The sequence below is a fragment of the Microcebus murinus genome, chromosome 2, assembly GCF_040939455.1.
Source record: "Microcebus murinus isolate Inina chromosome 2, M.murinus_Inina_mat1.0, whole genome shotgun sequence".
Classification (NCBI taxonomy): domain Eukaryota; kingdom Metazoa; phylum Chordata; class Mammalia; order Primates; family Cheirogaleidae; genus Microcebus; species Microcebus murinus.
In genome coordinates, this window is record NC_134105.1 from 114,912,909 (window position 1) to 114,933,697 (window position 20,789).

Consider the following 20,789-nt stretch of genomic DNA (forward strand, 5'->3'; position numbering starts at 1 on the left):
GAAAGGCTTGGAAGGGAGGGTGTCCAGGACGAGGAGAGGGAGGAGTCGCGACCGCCTCCGCCTCCGCCTCCTCCTGTTGAAGGGGGGGGCCGAGGGAGGAGACTGTTGCTGATCTCTGGATGTTCTGGGTAGTCTGAGAAGGAGAGTATGAGGCGAGCTCCGGACCGGGTGCGGCCAGGCTTCGGGGGCCTGGGCGGCGCCGCGGCTGCCGCCACCTCGGTCTAAGGCTGCGCCCGCGAGTCCCGGCGCGCGGATGGTGCCGGTGCGGCTCGGGTGTTGATCCGCGTGTCCCCTCCCCCTCCTCCCCTCCCCCACCGGTGGTCTCCCCTCCTACCCCGGCTCAGGCAGAGCCATGTCTCGGGGTGGCTCCTTCCCACACCTGTTGTGGGACGTGAGGAAAAGGTCCCTCGGGCTGGAGGACCCGTCCCGGCTGCGGAGCCGCTACCTGGGTGAGCGAGGGCCCCAGGGCGGGGGCGCTGAGGTCGCCGCCCAGAGGTGGGGGAGGGGGTCGCGCCGCCTGGGCTGTTGGAGGTGGGACTGCGCCTCGGCAGGGGCGCCCCGAGATTCCGGGGCGCTGCGTGGGGTTTCGGCCTCCGGACTCCGCGCCCCTGCCTACCACAGTCAAGCCCCCTGTGCATGCTGTCAGACGCCGCCCTTGCTAGCTTTTCTTCGAAGGGCTGGGCCATGGGAGAAGGGACTGGGGCCTGGAAAGGAGTTGGGGTCGCTTCTGGGTTTGGGACTCGGGAGAAGATTTGCGGAACCTCACGGAGCTGCAGCGTTTAGAGCAAAAGTTGGCGCTTCTGCTCTTCTCCAGCGCGCTCTCCCCGCTCAACCCAAGGACCCAAGTTTTTGTTGCCCAAACCCTCCTCTTCAGCCTCCGGAGGGTTTAGGTGTCGGCTGCGACGCGTCGACCACCCTCAGGGACTTCAGGTCGGAGCACACTCCGCTCCGCGTAAACTGTTCTGCGGCGCCGAGCCAAAACCCAAAAGTGATAGCTGAGCTCTCCCCGCCCCCGCGCGCCTTCCCGGTTCCACTCTGCTGTGCAGTTCGTTTTGACCGCTTAAAGGTGGTGTAGGGTTTCACGTTCCTGTTCCCACCCCGGGAAAACACACTTGGCATTTACTGTTTCTCAGTTAAGCTTTCTAAAAACAACCTTCAATACTTGAGGGAACAGCATTCCACTTTTTCTTTTGGTTTGGTTTTGGGTAACATTGTTTAGTGAGGATTCTGGGTCACGCCTGTGTCAACTAAAAAGTTGTTTCTTAAAAGTGGACGTGCTCGGTAAGGGTGTTTTCTGTTTCTTCCTGTGCATTCTTTTCATTACCTTTTGTTTTCGGAGGTAAGGCAGACCAGCATCAAATAGTTTTTTGCTTTCCAGTTTATCACTTCTTATTAGAAAAAAGTATTTGTTGGTGTCGTTTTTGATTTCAAGTAAATAGAAGAAATCTCATTACAGCCAACCACAAACAGTTCTGGTTTGTAAATTAAGAGAGGTTCGCCTGCAATTTCTATATTCTTGCTTTTTAGTAATTCAAGTAACATGAATACATTCTCCTTGTAAAAATTCAATAAAAATGAAGCAAAAATCCCTCCCATTCCACTTCCATCCTGCCCTTAGAGGTAAAAATGTTTTCTGAATATTTTTGCAGGCCTTTTTCCTTCTTACAAGCTCATATATACATGTAAAAATGCTGTAGGGGTGAGAGAGAGAGACAGAGAGAGAGAGAGAGAGAAATATAGTTGAGAGAGAGATACACCTGAATACATGGTATCATTTTTGTAAGCATTGTTTTGCAACTTGCTTATTCTACACTACATTTTGGAGATCTTTCCATGGCACTAAAAACAGATCCATTTTGACTTTTAAATTATTACATAGTAATTAACATTATGAAGTACCTTAGCCTGCTCAACCTTCTTTAAATGAACATCACCATTACTAACAGCACTGCCAATGAACATCCTTGAACGTGACTTTGTGCATTTGTTGTAGGGTAAGTACCTAGAATGGTGATTAATCACTTTAAAATTAAACATCTGTAGAGAGTGCTTATTAAAACAATAAACCTAAAAAGGTGTGCAATATTTCTTTTAGAAGTTTTTTTTGCTGAGAACTTAATTTTAACCTAAAACAAACATCAACATTGGTTTGCACGAATGAATATGATTTGGTCTTCATCTCAATTATTTGGGCACTTTAAGTAAGCACTTATGTGTAGTTTTATATATTAATGTTTACTTATGGTTCAGTTAATTCAGCTGTATCTATGATGGAGTTAATTGAAATATAACAAAATCATACACTTTGTTTTTGCCTTCCTACTCTAACTCCCTAGTGGAAGTGGAATTTGTGTGTTGGGTACAGGGGAATTGAAGGTTCGCTGGCTTTAGCAGGAAGCCTGAATTATAGTTATTTAAGTATATGTATGTGTATATATATTACTCCCTAAGAACAGAGAGTTCTTTATCTTACGTAATATTTTAAGTATGATAGTATGTATTTGTAGTAAGCAAATTCTTGAAACAGCTTCCTTTAAAAGTAGTTTTCTAAGTATTTGAAAATAGTTTGTAAAGAACGGTATTTCTTGGTCCTTACCATTAGTCGGCCTTTACACCATTAGTTTATCTAACTCCTCCACACTGCAGTGCTAACCTTATCTCTGCATTCAGGTAACAGCAAAATCCACATTAGTAGTGTCTGAATTAATGATGTTTTAAAAAGAAATGACTTTCCCCCCAGTTCTATTGAGGCATAATTGACAGTTTAAAATTGTATATATTTAAAGTATATAACTTGATAATTTGATATATACATTGATTTGATATATACAATCAAGCTAATTAAAATATCTACACCTCACATAATTACTTTTTTTTGTGGTGATAAAATGACTAGGTGATAAACTACAGTACTCTTATAAAGCCTTCCTTTTAAAAGTCAAATTCCTTGCCCAAAGATTTTAGAAAGTAAATAGATTCCTTTTTTAAATGACTTCAATATTTAAACTTTATGATTATCTACAAGATTGAGATTAAATATTTTTCTGTTATATTTACTTTATTTGTTTTTCTTATAATGAATTACTGCTAAATAACAGTAAAATTGGAATAGAACTAATGGACAGATTTTTCCTGTAACATTTACATTTCACATTATTTCACTATAGCGCATATGTTTCCAAGCCTTTTAATTGATTTTACTTAAATTGATTAATTACCCCTTTTCTTCTCATCAAAGAAAATTACAGTTCACAAAATATCCTTTTATGTTGTGGGAATAAAGATGAATAATTTCCTATAGGTTATTTATGAGAAAAAGATGTATGTGTTTACTTATAGCTCCCAAATGCAGAAAATTCACCTGAACCAATAGTATGTTGTTTTGGACTAGTGTGGATTCAGAGGCTAGGCCAGAGATCATAGTCTTCATTAGCCTGATCTAAATTCTAATGTATGCTTTTTTTTTTTTTTTAAAGAATAATTGCCAGAGTAGAGTTGGGGACACCTATAGGTTTGTTTCAAAGTTTCTCAAATTATGCTAGCAGTAGAATAGTGCTTTTGGTTTTCAGTAATTGTTATAATTTTTTAGCCACACATATTTCATTTCCATATATATGTACAGTTTTATAAACAAACATTGCTTATTATAGAAGCTATTATTTCTGTACATTTCCTGTTTCTACCTATATTTTTCTCCTTTTGGACAGACTTGCCTACAGCTTAAATTTACACTTGCTAACCCTTCTAAATTAAAAGATAGTGACAAAAAAGTAATTTAAAGGAACTTTTTGCTATAATGTGTAAAATATTTAGCATAAAATACTTAAATTATGATTAGTCAGCCAGTGAACATTTTTTGGTGGAGATTGAAATATAGTCTTTTTGTGAGGGTTTTAGAAAGTCAGTGTCTTTTTAATATTATTAGAGTCAGTATGTATTGAAAGAGATACTTTTTCATTGAGATTATTCTTTACCTGGTTCAAGTTGGCGTTTGGAAAAAAAAGAGAGAGAATAGATTATACTTTAATGTATCCTGAATACATCTGTGTTCTACATTACCAGGTTCTTCCTAATGTGTTGCCAAGTTATATGAAGGTCAGTAAGTTCTGACTCCTTTTTTAGCCACTGGGGAAAATAATGGAATATTTGTATTTTATTTCTCTTGTCTTGCAATTTCAATGAAAGTTGAAAATGTATGATTTTATGACTGAAAAATGACTCAATTGTAATAAACATAAAATACAGTATACTGTTAATTGCCAGTATATAGAAATACAATGAATTTTTGTTTTTTATATTGGCCTTAACATTCTGCAGCCTCACTAAACCTACTCATCAGTTCTTGTAATTTCCACCTATATGCTTTCCTTCCTTTCTTCCGCCTGCCCTTCCTCACTGGGACAGGACTTAGGTAGAATCTTGAATAGAAGTAGTGAGAGTGGGTTTCCTTGCCTTATTCTAGATTTTAGATGGGGGACATTGTCTTTCATTATTAAGTATGTTGTTGGCTGTAGGTTTTTTGCCCTTTATCAGATTGAGGAGGTTCCCTTCTATTCCTAGGTCACTGATAGTGTTTATCATGACTGGCTGTTGAATTTTATCAGGGTTTGTTCTGCATTTCTTGGGATGATTTTATGATTTTTCTATCACTGATTCTCTTAATGTGGTATAGTAACATATTGATTGATTTTTGAATGTTGAGCCAACATTCAATTCCTGGGCTAATTCCAACTTGATTATGGTAAATGATCCTTTATGTATCGATGGCTTCAATTTTTTAAGAATTTTGTGCTTATGTTCATAAAGGATATTGATCTGTAGTTTTCTTGTAATATTTTTACTTGGTTTTAGTATCAGGATAAGGTTGGTCTCATAAATGAGTTGGGTTGTGTTATTTTTTTCTGAACAGTTTATGTAGAATTGAAATTACTTTTCTCTTAAATGTTTGATAGATCTCCTCATTGATACCATCTGGGCTTGTAGTTTTCTTTGTGGATAGGCTTTTTAAAAATACTTTCAAAAACTTTTTAATTTGAGATAATTGTAGATTCATATGCAGTTGTAAGAAATAATACAAAGAGATCTCATATACCCTCTGACCAGTTCCCTCTAGTGATAACATTTTGTATAACTCTAGCATAGTATCACAACCTGGAAATGGACATGGATACAATCCATGCACGTGTGTGTGTGTGTGTGTGTGTGTGTGTGTTCGTTCCATACAGTTTAGCAGATTAATTTTAATTAAGTTTATGGACTAATGTTGATTTTAATTAATTAATTTTAATAGATTAATGTGGTTAAAATACAAGACTGTTCCATCACTAGAATCTTTTGTGATACTTTTTTGTAGCCACAGCTATATACTTCCCTCTCCACCACTCACCCCTGGCAACCATGAATCTGTTTTCCATCTCCATAATTTTGTAACTTCAAGAATGTTATGTAGATAACATATGTATATAACCTTACAGATGACAGTGTGTAACTTTTTGAGATTGGCTTTTTCACTCATCATAATTCTCTTGAGATCTATCCAAGTCATTCCATATATAAATAGTTTACTCCTCTTTATTACTGAATAGTAATCTGTAGTTTGGATGTATAATTGTTTAACTGTTCACCTGTTGTTAGATATTTGGGCTGTTCCCAGTTTTCGGCTATTAAGAATAAAGCTTGTATTAACATTTATGTACAGGTGGCCGGGCACAGTGGCTCACGCCTGTAATCCTAGCACTCTGGGAGGCCAAGGCAGGAGGATCACTCAAGGTCAGGAGTTTGAGACCAGCCTGAGCAAGAGTGAGACCCCATCTCTACTAAAAATAGAAAGAAATTAGCCAGACAACTAAAAACATATAGAAAAAAATTAGCCGGGCATGGTGGCACGTGCCTGTAGTCCCAGCTACTCAGGAGGCTGAGGCAGAAGGATCACTTGAGCCCAGGAGTTTGAAGTTGCTGTGACCTAGGTTGACGCCATGGCACTCTAGCCTGGGCAACAGAGTGAGACTCTGACTCAAAAAAAACCAAAACAGGCCGGGCGCGGTGGCTCACGCCTGTAATCCTAGCTCTCTGGGAGGCCGAGGCGGGTGGATTGCTCGAGGTCGGGAGTTCAAAACCGGCTTGAGCAAGAGCGAGACCCCGTCTCTACTATAAATAGAAAGAAACTAATTGGCCAACTAATATATATACAAAAAATTAGCCGGGCATGGTGGCTCATGCCTGTAGTCCCAGCTACTTGGGAGGCTGAGACAGAAGGATCGCTTGAGCCCAGGAGTTTGAGGTTGCTGTGAGCTAGGCTGACGCCATGGCACTCACTCTAGCCTAGGCAACAAAGCGAGATTCTGTCTCAAAAAAAAAAAAAAAAAAAAAAACAAAACCACACAACATTTAATGTGCAGGTTTTTGTATTAACATAAGTTTTCATTTCTGTGGGATAAATGCCCAAGAATGCAATTACTGGGCCATATGATAAGCACATTATTTAATTTATTTTAAGAAATTGCCATGCTCTTTTTCCAGCACCATTTTTTGTTCCTGTCAGCCACACGTGAGTAATCCAGTTTCTCTGTATCCTTTCCAGCATTTGATATTATCAACTTTATTTTAGCCATTCTGATAGCTACCTAGTGATATCTCATTGTGGTTTTAATTTGCATTTCCCTAATGGCTAATGTTGAACATTCTTTCATGTGCTTATTTGCCACCTAATAATTTCAGTGAAATGCCTCTTGTTCATTTCTATTTGGATTATTTAATTTTTTCCAAATGTTGAGTTTTGAGAATTCTTTATGTATGTTAGGTACTAGTCCTTTGTTACATACATGGTTTGCAAATCTTTTCACCCTGTCTGTAGTTTATCTTTCATTTTCCTCACAGAGTCTTTTGCAGAGCAAAGGTTTTTAATTTTGGTTTGATCAGTTTATCAGTTTTTTTCTTTTAGGGGTTGTGCTTTTGATATCGTGCCTAAGAACTCTTATCATTAGATCCTGAAAATTGTCTCCTGTGTTTTTCCTAAATCTTTATAGTTTTATGTTTAAATCTAGGGTTCATTTTGAGTTAATTTTTGGATAAGTTGTGAAGTTTAGATTGAAGTTCATTTTTATGCCTATGGATGTCCACTTAATCCAGTACCATTTGTTGAAAAGGCTATATTTCCTCCATTGAATTGCTTTTATACGTTTGTTAAAAATTAGTTGGGCATATTTGTATGAATCTAATTCTGAGTTCTCTATTCTGGTCAGTTGATGTGTATGTTCATCTCTCTGTGAATATTATAGTGTCTTGCTTACTGTAGCTATATATTTGATAGTAAGCGTTAACATTGAGTTAGAGTGATTTTTCCCACCTTATTTTTCTTTTTCAAAATTGTTTTAGCTGTTCCAGGTCTTGTGCCTTTCCGTATAAATTTTACAATAAACTTGTCCATGTCTCCAAACACTTTGCTGGGATTTTGATATGTTGAGTCTTCCAGTCCATTAACATAGTGTGTCACTCTATTTATTTAGGTCTTTGACTTTTTTCATCAATATTTTATAATTATCAGGATACAGATCCTCAACATGTTTTGTTAAATTTATGCCTAAATATTTAAGTTTTTGGAGCAATTATAAATGGTATTATGTTTAAGTTCAATTTCCACATTTTTCATTGTTAATATATAAAAATATGATTTTGTGTGTGTGTGTTGATCTTGCATTCTGTGACCTTTCTGACCTCACTCACCAGTTCAAGGGTTTTTTTGGGTATATTCCTAGGGGTTTTATACATAGATAATCATGTCATCTTCCAATAGAGATAGTTTTATTTCTTTCCATCCAATTTCTGTATTTTTCTTTCTTTTTTATGTTACTGGATTGGCTAGAACTTCTAATACTATGTGTAATAATAGCGGTAAGAGTCGGCATCCTTATCTTGTTCCTGATTTTATGTAGAAAATATTTGGTCTTTCACCATTCAATATCATGTTTATAGGTGCTCTTTATCAGGCTGAAGAGGTTTCCCTCTATTCCTAGTTTGCTGAAAGTGCTTATCACGAGTAGGTTCAATCAGAGAATCAGGACCACTGGGAGTTATTAATAATACATACACATACATACACACAAAGATGTGGCATAGGGATTTGACCATATGTAATTGTGGGTGCTCATTAAACAGTCTTTCTAAGGTTGTTATCTTCTCTTCATGTCTGAAGCTGGGGCTTTATATCTAAAGGTCTGACAGTTGGGAAGGGAAGGTTGTTGTAAAGTAGGAGGAAGCAAGGATAAGCTTGAACCCATGAGCATGAGCTAGATCTCATGATGTAGGATCTATGTCATATCTCACTGTCTCCAGTCTAATTGATGTGTGTGTTTTATAGGAAAAGTCATGGACTTGTCAATGGAAAAAAGCCAAACTCTGTAAAATAATTTTAAAGAGATTTATTCTGAGCCAAATTTGAGGACCATGACCCGGAGCCACTCCCAAGAGGCCTTGAGCAAGTGGACTCCATTGTGGCTGGGTTACAGTTTGATTTTATACATTTTAGGGAGACAGAGGTTATAGGTAAAGTCATAAATCAATATGTGGAAGGCATACATTGGTTTGGCCCAAAAAGGTGGGCCATCTCGAATGGGGGGGGCTTACAAGTTATAGGTGGGTTTAAAGATTCTTTGGCTTATGATTGGTTAAAGACACGAAGCTTTGTCTAAAGGCTCGCAATGTTTTAACATGAGGAGCTGTTATCAGAGATAAGCCTCCTGATGTAGATTTCTTGTGTAAATTGAGGACCTGTAGGTTTGTCTTGCATACCCTTAGGCCTGTTAATGGGTAATGAAGGATGTCTCCAAGAGGGAGGGGGGCATGATGAGGCATTTCTGACCTACCTCCTCCTGGCAGACAGTTTAGTTTTAGGATATTCCTTTGGCCATGAGAGAGTTCATTCAGTCAGCTGATGGGGGTGGGGGGTGAGCCTTAAAATTTTATTTTAGTTCACAGACTTAAATGTATAATTGGTCCAGTATTTGAAGAAACTAAAGGAGGAACCACAGAAGTGTGGGACAGTTATAGGTCAAGTTGCTGCTCATTCCAAGGAGGTAGCAGATAAGCAACAATGGTTGTGAATTACACAAGCATCTGCTCCTACCTTTGTCGACGGAAAAAAGCCAAACTCTGTAAAATAATTTTAAAGAGATTTATTCTGAGCCAAATTTGAGGACCATGACCCGGAGCCACTCCCAAGAGGCCTTGGGCAAGTGGACTCGCTCTGGCTGGGTTACAGTTCAGTTTTATACAGGCAAAGTCACAAATCAATACATGAGAGGCATACATTGGTTTGGCCCAAAAAGGTGGGACATCTCGAAGGGGGGTGGGGTGGGGGGGTGAGGGGGGTGGGGTTACAGGTTATAGGTGGATTTAAAGATTCTTTGGCTGGCAATTGGCTGAGAGAGTTAGACTTTATCTAGAAGACCAGAAAGGATATGCTTACTTTAAGATAAGGGTATGAGCACTCTGGGAGGTCCAGACAGGAGGACATTTTAAATTTACAATAGGCGCCTGTTAGGATGCTTGAGTTAAGATATTTTAAATTTATGATAGGCATCTGCTAGGATGCTTGAGTTAAGACAGGGGCTTCCTATCTTTTAGGTGATGTTAATGCCATACCAGAATCAGGTTGGGAAGTAAACCACTGCTTTATTTGGTTAACAAAAGCCGCTTAGTAGGAATTTACCATTTGTCAGCCTGACCCAGCTGGCCTCCTTAGGAAAGAGTTTTTAGCAAAAGAAAAAGATCATAGTTCAGTCCTCACCTTCTAGGCATGAAAACCAATATGGCTGTTGCTTTACTTCCCTTCTCCAAGTCTTGTGCAAAAATGATGGGTGACTTACCCTAACCAGAAACATACAGCTGTTTTGACACATCTCAGAGCCACTACACTTTCTATTTTGCTTGTTATTTATTGTAAAGTTCATGGCAGGGATGGGAAGGGGTTTTCTGCCCCTCCCTTAAGGATGGACAATTTATGCTCCTTACTTAGGGCAAAATATTTGTTTGCCTTTGCCTGAAACAGGGATGTAATGGTTTCCTGTCTTTCTCAGAGGTAGTGAACCATTACTGAGACTCTTTGCTAAGGTTTCACACATTAGCTTAAGGCTTTTGCTTCCCATGAGAGAATGGCCTAGAAAGTTGAGTGGAGTTTCATTCCTGTGCCCTACCAGATAGGGGCTCTCTCAAGTCTTCTGTCACCTTTTCACTGTTCTTGGTGAGAGTACTTGGTGAGAGCTCATGGAAAATTGCTTGTGACTGAATGCAGACTCTGCTTGTGTCCAGGGTTCCCAGAGAAATCTAAACTCTCTCTATTGCATCTTAAATTGGCATTTAAGCATTCATTTACATTTTTGCTGGTTTCTTTTTGAATACTCCAGTGTCAGTCACCTCTTTTGTTCTGTGCTGTACCAAAGATGAAATAGTTCTGCGTTCCATCTCCTTGGAACTGAAGCTCTGAGAGAAAAAGTTTTACCCAGCAAAAGTGTAGTATATTTCAAGTTAGATATTTAAACCTTGTCCCAGTGTTTCTTGTTCAAGCATCTCATAATCTAGTAAGGGAGATAGTTATATAAGTAAATAAATTACAAAGCTGTTTAATAAGTTATACAATGATTAAAAATGACCAATAGCTCTATATTTATTTTCATTGAAAGATGTTTGCCATGTATTATTAAGTGATAATACAGATTACAGAACACAATGGATATTATGATCCTAATAGTCATTGATTCAGCAACTGTGTATGAAATACCTACTTTATGGTAAGCCCTGTTCTAGGTACTTGGAATACTTTGGTGAACAAAAGAGTGTTCCTTTTCTTATGGAGCTTAAAGTCTACTAATACAAAGAGGCAGCTTGGAGTGCAGAAAGACTTGAGTAGAAAGCCACAATGGCAAGTTCATCCATAAAAAGTATGTAATCATTGGGAGAAGATTCTTCACGGCTCTTTTGACTTTATGCACATATTATGAGCAGAAGCACTAGCTTTGTTCTGGACTGTCTTTCCAATGATGTTTGTATAGTGAATAGCCCTGGAAGATACAGTATCTCCCTCTGGAGCAGAGAGCAAGTTTGTTTATTTTCTAGTATTGTAAAAATAATGTCTCCAAAGGTCAGGCAGGTTTGCTTAATGTAAGATTTGGGTTCCCTCAGTTCGGGGTTCCTTAGCTGTGGTTTAAACCTTTTACATGCGTAGCATCCACCCAGGCCTCTCTGAGTGTCCCCCTATGGGATTTGGGGGATAAGAGGAACAATGCAAACTTGAAGCTCATGCTGCTTGCTGTGCTGTGATTAGTAAACTTTTTGCCTCTGATGTAGGAGTCTTATGTCTCTTGCCAGCATCCAAGAAATGGTGGCAGGCTAATTGGTTATCTTGCAAATAGACCAGACAGGCCCTTCACGGTTTTTAATAGCATTCAAGTGTGAGGTTTTTTTTTTATTTTGAGGGACTCAGTTCTATTTTATGGTGGCTTTTAGCTTCTATTTCTTGGTATTGTGTTTAGTTACTAAAAGGGTAATAGTAGATGGTTTTTGTTAGTGTGCTCTAGGAGCACACTTTATGAGATGGTTGGACAGCACAGTTTTATCTCCAAAGTCTCATACAAAAATATCATTTAGGAATTATTTAATTATATCATGTCTCTGTACATGTTTATATGTACAAATTTCATGTTAGAGTTCTTGCTAGAACAACTTTTTCTTCTATTCTCTTAATGTCCTACAACCATTTTCTCCAGATCAGAATGGCTAGAGCTATGTTTTCAAACTTAGGTGTTAAATATTTGGGAAAAAAGTTTCCAGTACTTTAGCATTTTAATGAGTTCTAATTGTTGTCATATTGTTAATTTGAATACCTTGTTTCTTTACTATGTAATTCAGCCGGATTACCAAGCCTTCCTTTGGCCAAAAGGAAATGAGTTATAAAAAATCTGTTTACTACAGTTAGTATCTTTTTATGATTTAAAAAGGTAATTATAGGCCGGGCGCTGTGGCTCACGCCTGTAATCCTAGCTCTTGGGAGGCCGAGGCGGGCGGATTGCTCAAGGTCAGGAGTTCAAAACCAGCCTGAGCAAGAGCGAGACCCCGTCTCTACTAAAAATAGAAAGAAATTAATTGGCCAACTGATATATATATAAAAAAAATTAGCCGGGCATGGTGGCTCATGCCTGTAGTCCCAGCTACTCGGGAGGCTGAGGCAGAAGGATTGCTCGAGCCCAGGAGTTTGAGGTTGCTGTGAGCTAGGCTGACGCCACGGCACTCACTCTAGCCTGGGCAACAAAGTGAGACTCTGTCTCAAAAAAAAAAAAAAAAAAAAAAAAAAAAAAAAAAAAAATAAAAAGGTAATTATATAAAATACAACCTAGTTCATGAAAACACTTTACTGAATTTCTTTAGGTTGTTTTATTTCAATAAGTTTAGGAACCATGGAACATCTGCCTTCTCAGAAAACTCCTGTAACTATCCATAATTATTTATTTTTTTAACCTATATAGTCATCCTTTACCTAGCCATCTTACCAGTTAAAAAACAAGAAAGAAAGAAATTAGCTTTGAGAGGATCTTGATGTTTACATCAAATAGCAAGAAAGCATAGTAGAGAAATCTGCCCTTTGTGACAATATACAAAAAATATAGGAAAATTTAATTAACAGTCTCATCGGCCTGATTACTTAATTATCACTTTATCATAAATTCAGCTTCCTTTCATTACAGCTTCTCAATAAACGTGCTTTTTGTTCTATCTTTGGTAAAGGTGATTCATTCTTTTTTTTTGAGACAGAGTCTTACTCTGTTGCCCAGGCTAGAGTGCCGTGGCGTCAGCCTAGCTCACAGCAACCTCAAACTTCTGGGCTCAAGCAATCCTTCTGCCTCAGCCTCCTGAGTAGCTGAGACTACAGGGATGCGCCACCATGCCCGGCTAATTTTTTCTATGTAATTTTAGTTGGCCAATTAATTTCTTTCTATGGTGTCTCACTCTTGCTCTGGCTGGTCTTGAACTCCTGACCTTGAGTGATCCTCCCACCTTGGCCTCCCAGAGTGCTAGCATTATATTATAGTCATGAGCCACCATGCCCGGTCAGGACATATTTCTCTTTTTCAAAGAAGGGACTTACTCTGTTTTGGCAATAAATTAACTATTCTGTTATTAATAGTGCATTTAGGCTAATTTTATGTTTGGTGCCAAATTTTATCATCGTAAAATTAACTTTAAATTACTTTGATATTTATAAAATTTAGGTATGTTTAAAAATAGATGCTTTATTTTTTTATTTTTTTGAGACAGCGCCCGGCCATATTTTTTCATATAATACTTTAACCTAACCAACTGACGTAATGTTTTGTCTTTGTCCTCTCACTAGAGGGTGGAAATCTTTTTGTTTTATTTTACCACTGTATTCCTACCTTCTAGAAAATTACTTGAAACAGAATACTTAATAAATATTTGTTGAATGAATGAAGAAACATTTGAGCATTTACTGTGGTCCAGACACTATGCTAAGCCCTTGCTGTCTTTGAATCATTTTGCCCTTAAACAATAATCACATAAGAGGCTGGGTGCAGTGGCTCAATCCTAGCACTCTGGGAGGCCAAGGTGGGAGGATCACCCAAGGTCAGGAGTTGGAAACCAGCCTGAGCAAGAGGGAGACCCCGTCTCTACTAAAACTAGAAACAAATTAATTGGCCAACTAAAAATATATATATAGAAAAAATTAGCTGGGCATGGTAGCACATGCCTGTAGTCCCAGCTACTCCGGAGGCTGAGGCAGAAGGATTGCTTGAGCCCAGGAGTTTGAGGTTGCTGTGAGCTAGGCTAACGCCAGGGCACTCTAGCCCGGACAAGAGTGAGAGTCTGTCTCAAACAAACAAACAAAAACCCCACATAAGATAGGTATCTAAGGAGGAAATTAAGGCTTAAGAGGAGGTTAATTTGCCCAATATCACTTAGTTTATAAATGGTAGAGCTGAAATTAGAGCTTAAATCTACTTTATTATGCCAGATTCTAGGCTCTTCAATGTTATACTTTTCTCACCAACAAGTTGTATGCTTTATTTAATTTTTTCTTTCTTTTTAAACAGGAAGAAGAGAATTTATCCAAAGATTAAAACTTGAAGCAACCCTAAATGTGCATGATGGCTGTGTAAGTAATAGTTAATTTTTAACTCTGAAGGGCTTTAATGCTACATGTTTAAATGTTTGATGAAATGCCCCAATCCTCCCAGAAGGGATTGTGACTAACTATAATATAATGGAAGAGTAAATTTTACATTAAAACATAAAACTGGGCCTGGTGGCTCATGCCTATAATTCCAGCACATTGGGAGGTCAAGGTGGGAGGATTGCTTGAGGCCAAGAATTTAAGACCCTCCTGAGCAAAATAGTGCTCTACAAAAAAATAGAAAAAAAAAAAATAACTGGGTGTGGTGGCAGCATGCCTGTAGTCCCAGCTACTCAGGAGGCTGAGGCAAGAGGATAACCTTGAGCCTGGCAGTTGGAGGTTGCAGTGAGCTATGATGATGTCACTACACTCTAGCCCAGGAAACAGAGCAAGACCCTGTCTAAAAAAAAAACCGAACCAAAACCCATAAATCAAATGATTATTGATATAGTTGGATTAATATCTACCATATTTGTTGTTGCTGTTTTCTGTTTGTTACCCTTGCTCTTTGTTCCTTTTTTTGTCTTCCACTCTTCTGCCTTTGTGGTTCTACTTGAGCATTTTATGTGATTTTATTTTCTCTCCTTCCTCAGTATTTATCAGTTATACTCCTTTTGAGAACTTTTTTAGTGGTTGCCTTAGAGTTGGCAATATACATATGTAACTAATCCAAGTCTATTTTATTTCAAATAATGCCATAGCACTTCACAGGTAGTTTGAGAACAAAATAATCTTAAATGCTTTATCTTGTACCTTGTATTATTGCTATCTTTCATTTCAGTTACTTAAGAGCATTCACAGGTATATTTTCATAGATATGTGATGTATACATACACACATAATCAAATACATTGTTATAATACTATTATTTTGAACAATAATAATTGATCTGTTAAATCAATTAAGAATAAGTAAAACTTTTTATTTTGTCTTCACTTATTCCTCCTTCGATGCTGTTCTTTTCTTTATGTAGATCCAAGTTTCTGACCTATATTATTTTCCTTTTCTCCAAAGAACTTTCAAAATTTCTTGCAAGGTTGGTCTACTGGTAACAAATTCCCTCGATGTTTATTTATCTGAGAAAATCTTTATTTCTCTTTCTGTTTTGAAGGGTAATTTTCAGGGTATAGAATTTTAGGTTGGTGGTTTTTTTCTCTTAATGTTTTAAATATTTCACTTTACTTTCTCTTTACATGATTTCTGAGTAGAAGTTAGATGTAATTCTTTTATTTGCTCTTCTTTGTTTTTTACTTTGGCTTCTTTCAGGATTTTTTCTTTACCTTTGATTTTCTTTAGTTTGTGAAAATGACATCCCTAGGTGTAGTTCTTTTTGTATTTATCATGGTTGGTGTTCTCTGAGCTTCCTGGATCTGTGATTTGGTGTCTGTCATTCATTTGTGGGAATATCAGCCATTATTATTTTATCTTTTCTTTTTTATTGCTAATTAACTTTCCAATAATATTATTTCAGCTATTTCTTCTATTCTTTTCTCTCTTTTCCTTCTGATATTCCATTACATTTTAGTTTCAACTTTTACAGTTGTTGCACAGTCCTTGGGTATTCTGTTTTTTTCAGTCTTTGTTCTCTTTGATTTTCAGTTTTGTAGGTTTTTATTAATATATCCTCAAGGTCAGAGATTGTTTTCTCAGCCATGTCCAGTCTACTAATAAGCTCATCAAAGGCATTCTGCTTCACTTTGTTACATTGTTTTTTTAATCTCTAGCAATTATTTTATATTTTTCTTCAAATTTCCATCTGTTTTTACATTGGCTGTATGTTTTTACATGATGTATACTTTATACATTAGAGATCTTAGCATATTAATCATAGTTGTTTCAAATTCCCGGTCTGATACCTCAAACATCCCTGCTGTGTTTAGTTCTGATACTTTGTCTCTTCAAATTATATTTTTTGCCTTTTAGTATGCCTTGTGTTTTTCATAATGGCTGGATATGATGTACTGGTTAAAAGATAATGTGTAAACAGGTATTTAGTAATGTAGTGGTAAGGTGTAGATGGAGAGGAAATGTTCTGTAGTTGTATGATTAGATCTCTGTCTCTTAATGCGTCTACGCCTCTGGACTATGAACTTCATAAGCGATCACACCCCTCGTAGGTGGGATAGGTTAATAGAGTGAGCTGGAGTTGGGTTTGTTTATTCCCCTATGTGGAAGGCTAGAGTTGAGTATTTCTCCTCCCCCAGGTCTATAGGGTCTGATAGAACCCCAGTGGGTTAAGCCGTGGTTAAATAGATTCTCCTGAGGGCAGACTTTGTTAAGAACAGAGTACTCTGGTGTATTTGAAATGGTTTCTTTTTCTCTCCCCCTGCCAGAGGCAGAGGGGATTTTTCTCTGAAATTTATTATGAAAACCTAGTTGAGCCCCTGGAATTAAAACTCAAAATAGAGGGTCCCACCCAATTCCCCATGACTGGATCCCCCTAGAGCTTTTAACAGTTAGACTTGTCCTTTCCATACCTCTAGCAATTCATCAATTATAGTTCAGGTTTTCTTACTCCGGTCCTGTTTTTTTACAGAAGTTTCCTCTCTTGAGTCTCTGCTCCAGTAAGCCAAGACTCCTTTTATTTACCTATTGGTCTCTCCAGTTGTTAGAGTAGCAATTTGTCTTGTGTCCTCACCTCTCTGAGTGATCTAAGAGGAGCCGTTACTTTTGCAGTCTGTTCAGCCTCTCACTTGTTAGAATGGAGTGGTGACTTCCAAGCTTCTTACATGTGAAACTGGAAACTGGAAGTTTATTTTTTCAATATGTAAATACTTTTTAACATAGATATGACCTCATCAGTGCTATAAATTTTGTGCCATCAGGTGACTAAAAGATGGCATAATTCTGTTATGTCCAGTTTGCTTATATTTCTTTTTTGCTTTCTTTTTTAGGTTAATACAATATGTTGGAATGACACTGGAGAATATATTTTATCTGGCTCAGATGACACCAAGTTAGTAATTAGTAATCCTTACAGCAGAAAGGTAAAGTGGTTAAATATATATATATATATATATATAATTTAATGAGAGAAAAAAAGTCAAGAAACTAGACATGAAAAAATTATAAATAATCATGGAATAGACATTTGTCCATTGTTTTGTTAAACTTAATTGTATAATTTATAAGTTATTACACACACGTAGGACCCTTAGTTTCCTTAGGGATTCATTCAGCCTTAAATTCCAGAAAATTGAAATATGCTTCATTTTATTTAAGTGAATAATAGTAGCTACAAGTGACATTATCTCAATAACATTGTTTGGGGTAGGGGAGAGACAGCTGTGCCATGTATAAAGTATGAGTTAACTGAGAAAATTACCTCTATCTATAACCTTAATATATCAACATTCTAAAAAGTTATTTGTTCTAATGGTAAGAATAGTGTGGACAAAGCTGACAAGCATAGTCATTGTTAATTTTTTTAAGAATTTGAAATTTAGTCTTTTAGAAAATTTAGTTTTATTTAAAACATTTTTAGACATGGCAGACAAGTGACCACCATATGACTATTTTTTGAGATACAGAGAAAATTAAAAATGATTTTTAATGAAGAAAAAGTTGTCATAAGCTAATAAAACTCCTCACCAGAAGATCAAGAAATATCTAAGAATATAGTTTTCTCTCAGATAACTTTATTTTAATTACTGCTTCAAATAAGTGTTTATTATATCTACAGAATGTTCAGTTTATAAGAATGTTTACAGGAAAATTTAGCCTACTGAATGAGAAAGCTATAAACAGCTGACTGTAATAAAAAGAAAATGTGACATCCTTTACATTTGACCTAGCATTTACAAAGGGAAGCCTTCTGTTTTAGAAATATGACTAAATAGTTATTTTAAAATTTGTAAGATCTGAAGCATTCAAAGGATCATTTAAAGTCTAGTTTAAGAATAGGAATATTTCCTAGCTACCTTCCAATTAAAGTGATACATTTTTCCATCCTGATTGTGTTAGATTTCCTATATCTTAAGTCTTTTAACATCTATTTTGATAATAATTCCACAAAGGTATCTTTAAAAGAACTTTTTTTTTGGCGATAGTAGCAACTGTGTATTGGTGGTTGTGTTAGTCAGGGTCCAGTCAGAAAAACCACGCAATAGTTCCAACACAGAAAGTTTAATGTAAAGAACTACTACCTATAACAAGAGATTAGAGTAGTAAGGGCTTGGTTGCTAAAAAGTGAAGAGGACTCTAAAACACAAAAATAACAAGTATATTGAGCTGCCACTAAACCTGGGACTGAGATAAACCACCTAAGGAAGAGGCCCCCGCAGTGCTGAGACTAGACCTTATTGAAGAGGGTATGCCATGGCTCACTGGATGGCAGAGAAGTCTCAGTGATTCTATGCTAGTGGAACTTGCCAGGCATTCCCTTCTGGAAGAACTTGCTGAAACACCTCTCTCTAGGGAGTAGGGAAAGGGTGTTTATGGGAAGATATCTCATCAAAGGTAATATGCTACAGAATGTTCCAGGACATGGGGAGATGGTGATGCAAGCGAAGCTTCTGGGTGTTGTACCATTCATTCAGTAGGTGGGTCTTGAAGAAGCTGACTGCCCTGCAGAAGCCTGATGCTATGGTACTGGAGAAGCTGCCCACACTAGAAGTCCCTAGCATGAAGAACCTATGAACCTTTGAGCAGGAGCCTGCTGAGGAAGCACATCAGAAATAGGAAGCAAACTCCTTTTTCTTGCATCATTCTTCTAGTGTTAGTAAACTTCTGTACTGGCAAAGTTTAAAATTATGCCGACTGGCAAAGGAAAAATTAAGGAACCAGTTCCATTGCCTAAAAGTAAAAGTGAAGGGTAATTTTGGAGCTGAGAGGAAATAATTTGATAAGTGGCACAGTAGTTGTACTTCTGTTTTCTTTTTGGTACTAGTGTAATATGAAATATAATTAATATTTAGGTCTTTGAAGAAGAGTTCCTTAAAAATTTTTAATTATGTTATGATAAGTATGATATAATGATCTATATGCATTTATATGTTTTCTGTTTTTTTTCTGCAAGGCCCATAACTTCAGAATACATGTTGGTTTTCTTTTTTTTTTTTTTTTTTTTCTTTTTTGTTTTTTTGAGACAGAGTCTCACTTTGTTGCCCAGGCTAGAGTGAGTGCCGTGGCGTCAGCCTGGCTCACAGCAACCTCAATCTCCGGGGCTCAGCGATCCTCCTGCCTCAGCCTCCCGAGTAGCTGGGACTACAGGCATGCGCCACCATGCCCGGCTAATTTTTTGTATATATATTTTTAGTTGGTCAATTAATTTATTTCTATTTTTGGTAGAGACGGGGTCTCGCTCAGGCTGGTTTCGAACTCCTGACCTCGAGCAATCTGCCCGCCTCGGCCTCCCAAAGTGCTAGGATTACAGGCGTGAGCCACCGCGCCCGGCCTTACATGTTGGTTTTCTACCATCCTGGCCAAGTTATTTAAACTTTCCTCAGCCATTTTATTCATGTTAATTAAGAGAGTCATAATTAATCTATAAAATCCTTTCTAATATTAATATTTTATATTTATGTTTCTTTCTACCTTTAAAAAATTTTTTTGTTTATTCATTTAGGTTACATAATGATATATGAATGATCCTGGCTCGTTGTTTGAAGTTGGATCTTACCAATTATAATTTATTTTTAGGCTCACAGAATCTAATCTTCAGCCAAGTAGTTTAAGAAACTAGATTTTGTCAGTTTATAAGCATTGGCTATGTTGTAATGAAATGCTTTATGATATCAAATTCAGTAAACTTGGGATATCATACTTAATTTTCATTAGAATTGTATTTTGATTTTCATTGGTTCTTAGCTTCCAAGTTCATAGGTAGAGAAAGTATACAAATATTTTTATATCAGTGATAATGTAGTAGCTTGGTAGACCAAAGTCTTGTTTAAAATTTCCAGTGTTATAGAATCAACTGTTCATGTATTTCTTATTTTTCTACATTTAAATAGTTAAGATATTTAAATAAGTATTTGTTTCCCATCAGCCTAAAAACTTCATATTGTTTATACTGAGGCTATCTTTGATTAATAGGTTATAATTTTATTTCAGTGATAGTTTTACTTACTTAATCCTGGCTTAGCAAAGGGAGAGCTTGATGTTTTCAGATCCTACTTTTCTTAGGTCAGCAATTACTAGGACAGCCCTTTTCTTATAATAGAGAACATTTTCTGGAATAATGTACATGTAGAATACTTTTTGATCATCACTGTTGGAATTTTAACTCTTAGGTTATACCAAACAATCATCTGGGTACCAAAGGAGTCATTTTTATTTTATTTTGTTTTATTTATTTTTGAGACAGAGTCTCACTCTATTGCCCAGGCTAGAGTGCTGCGGCATCAGCCTAGCTCACAGCAACCTCAAACTCCTGGGCTCAAGCAATCCTTCTGCCTGTCTCCCAAGTAGCTGGGACTATAGGCATGTGCCACCATGCCTGGCTAATTTTTTTTAATACATGTTTTTAGCTTCCCAATTAATTTCTTTCTATTTTTAGTAGAGATGGGGTCTCACTCTTGCTCAGGCTGGTCTCAAACTCCTGAGCTCAAATGATCCGCCCATCTTGGCCTCCCAGAGTGCTAGGATTACAGGCGTGAGCCACCACGCC

The 20,789-nt window shown here is 37.4% G+C and overlaps 1 protein-coding gene across 5 annotated transcripts in view; it reads left to right on the forward strand.

Moving 5' to 3' along the window:
* The window catches only part of DCAF6 (DDB1 and CUL4 associated factor 6), a 132,466-nt gene that overhangs the window by 155 nt on the left and 111,522 nt on the right, over window positions 1–20,789 (forward strand). For 3 of the 5 annotated variants that reach the window (XM_012783873.3, XM_012783875.3, XM_012783877.3), the window contains exons 1-3: window positions 12–449; window positions 14,100–14,161; window positions 17,074–17,166. In XM_012783873.3, the coding sequence (XP_012639327.2) occupies window positions 353–449; window positions 14,100–14,161; window positions 17,074–17,166 (252 nt within the window). In that variant the 5' untranslated portion in view covers window positions 12–352. Of the gene's footprint in view, window positions 1–11; window positions 450–14,099; window positions 14,162–17,073; window positions 17,167–20,789 lie in introns of those variants that run through there. The other 2 variants (XM_076000362.1, XM_076000363.1) reach the window with 1 other exon arrangement.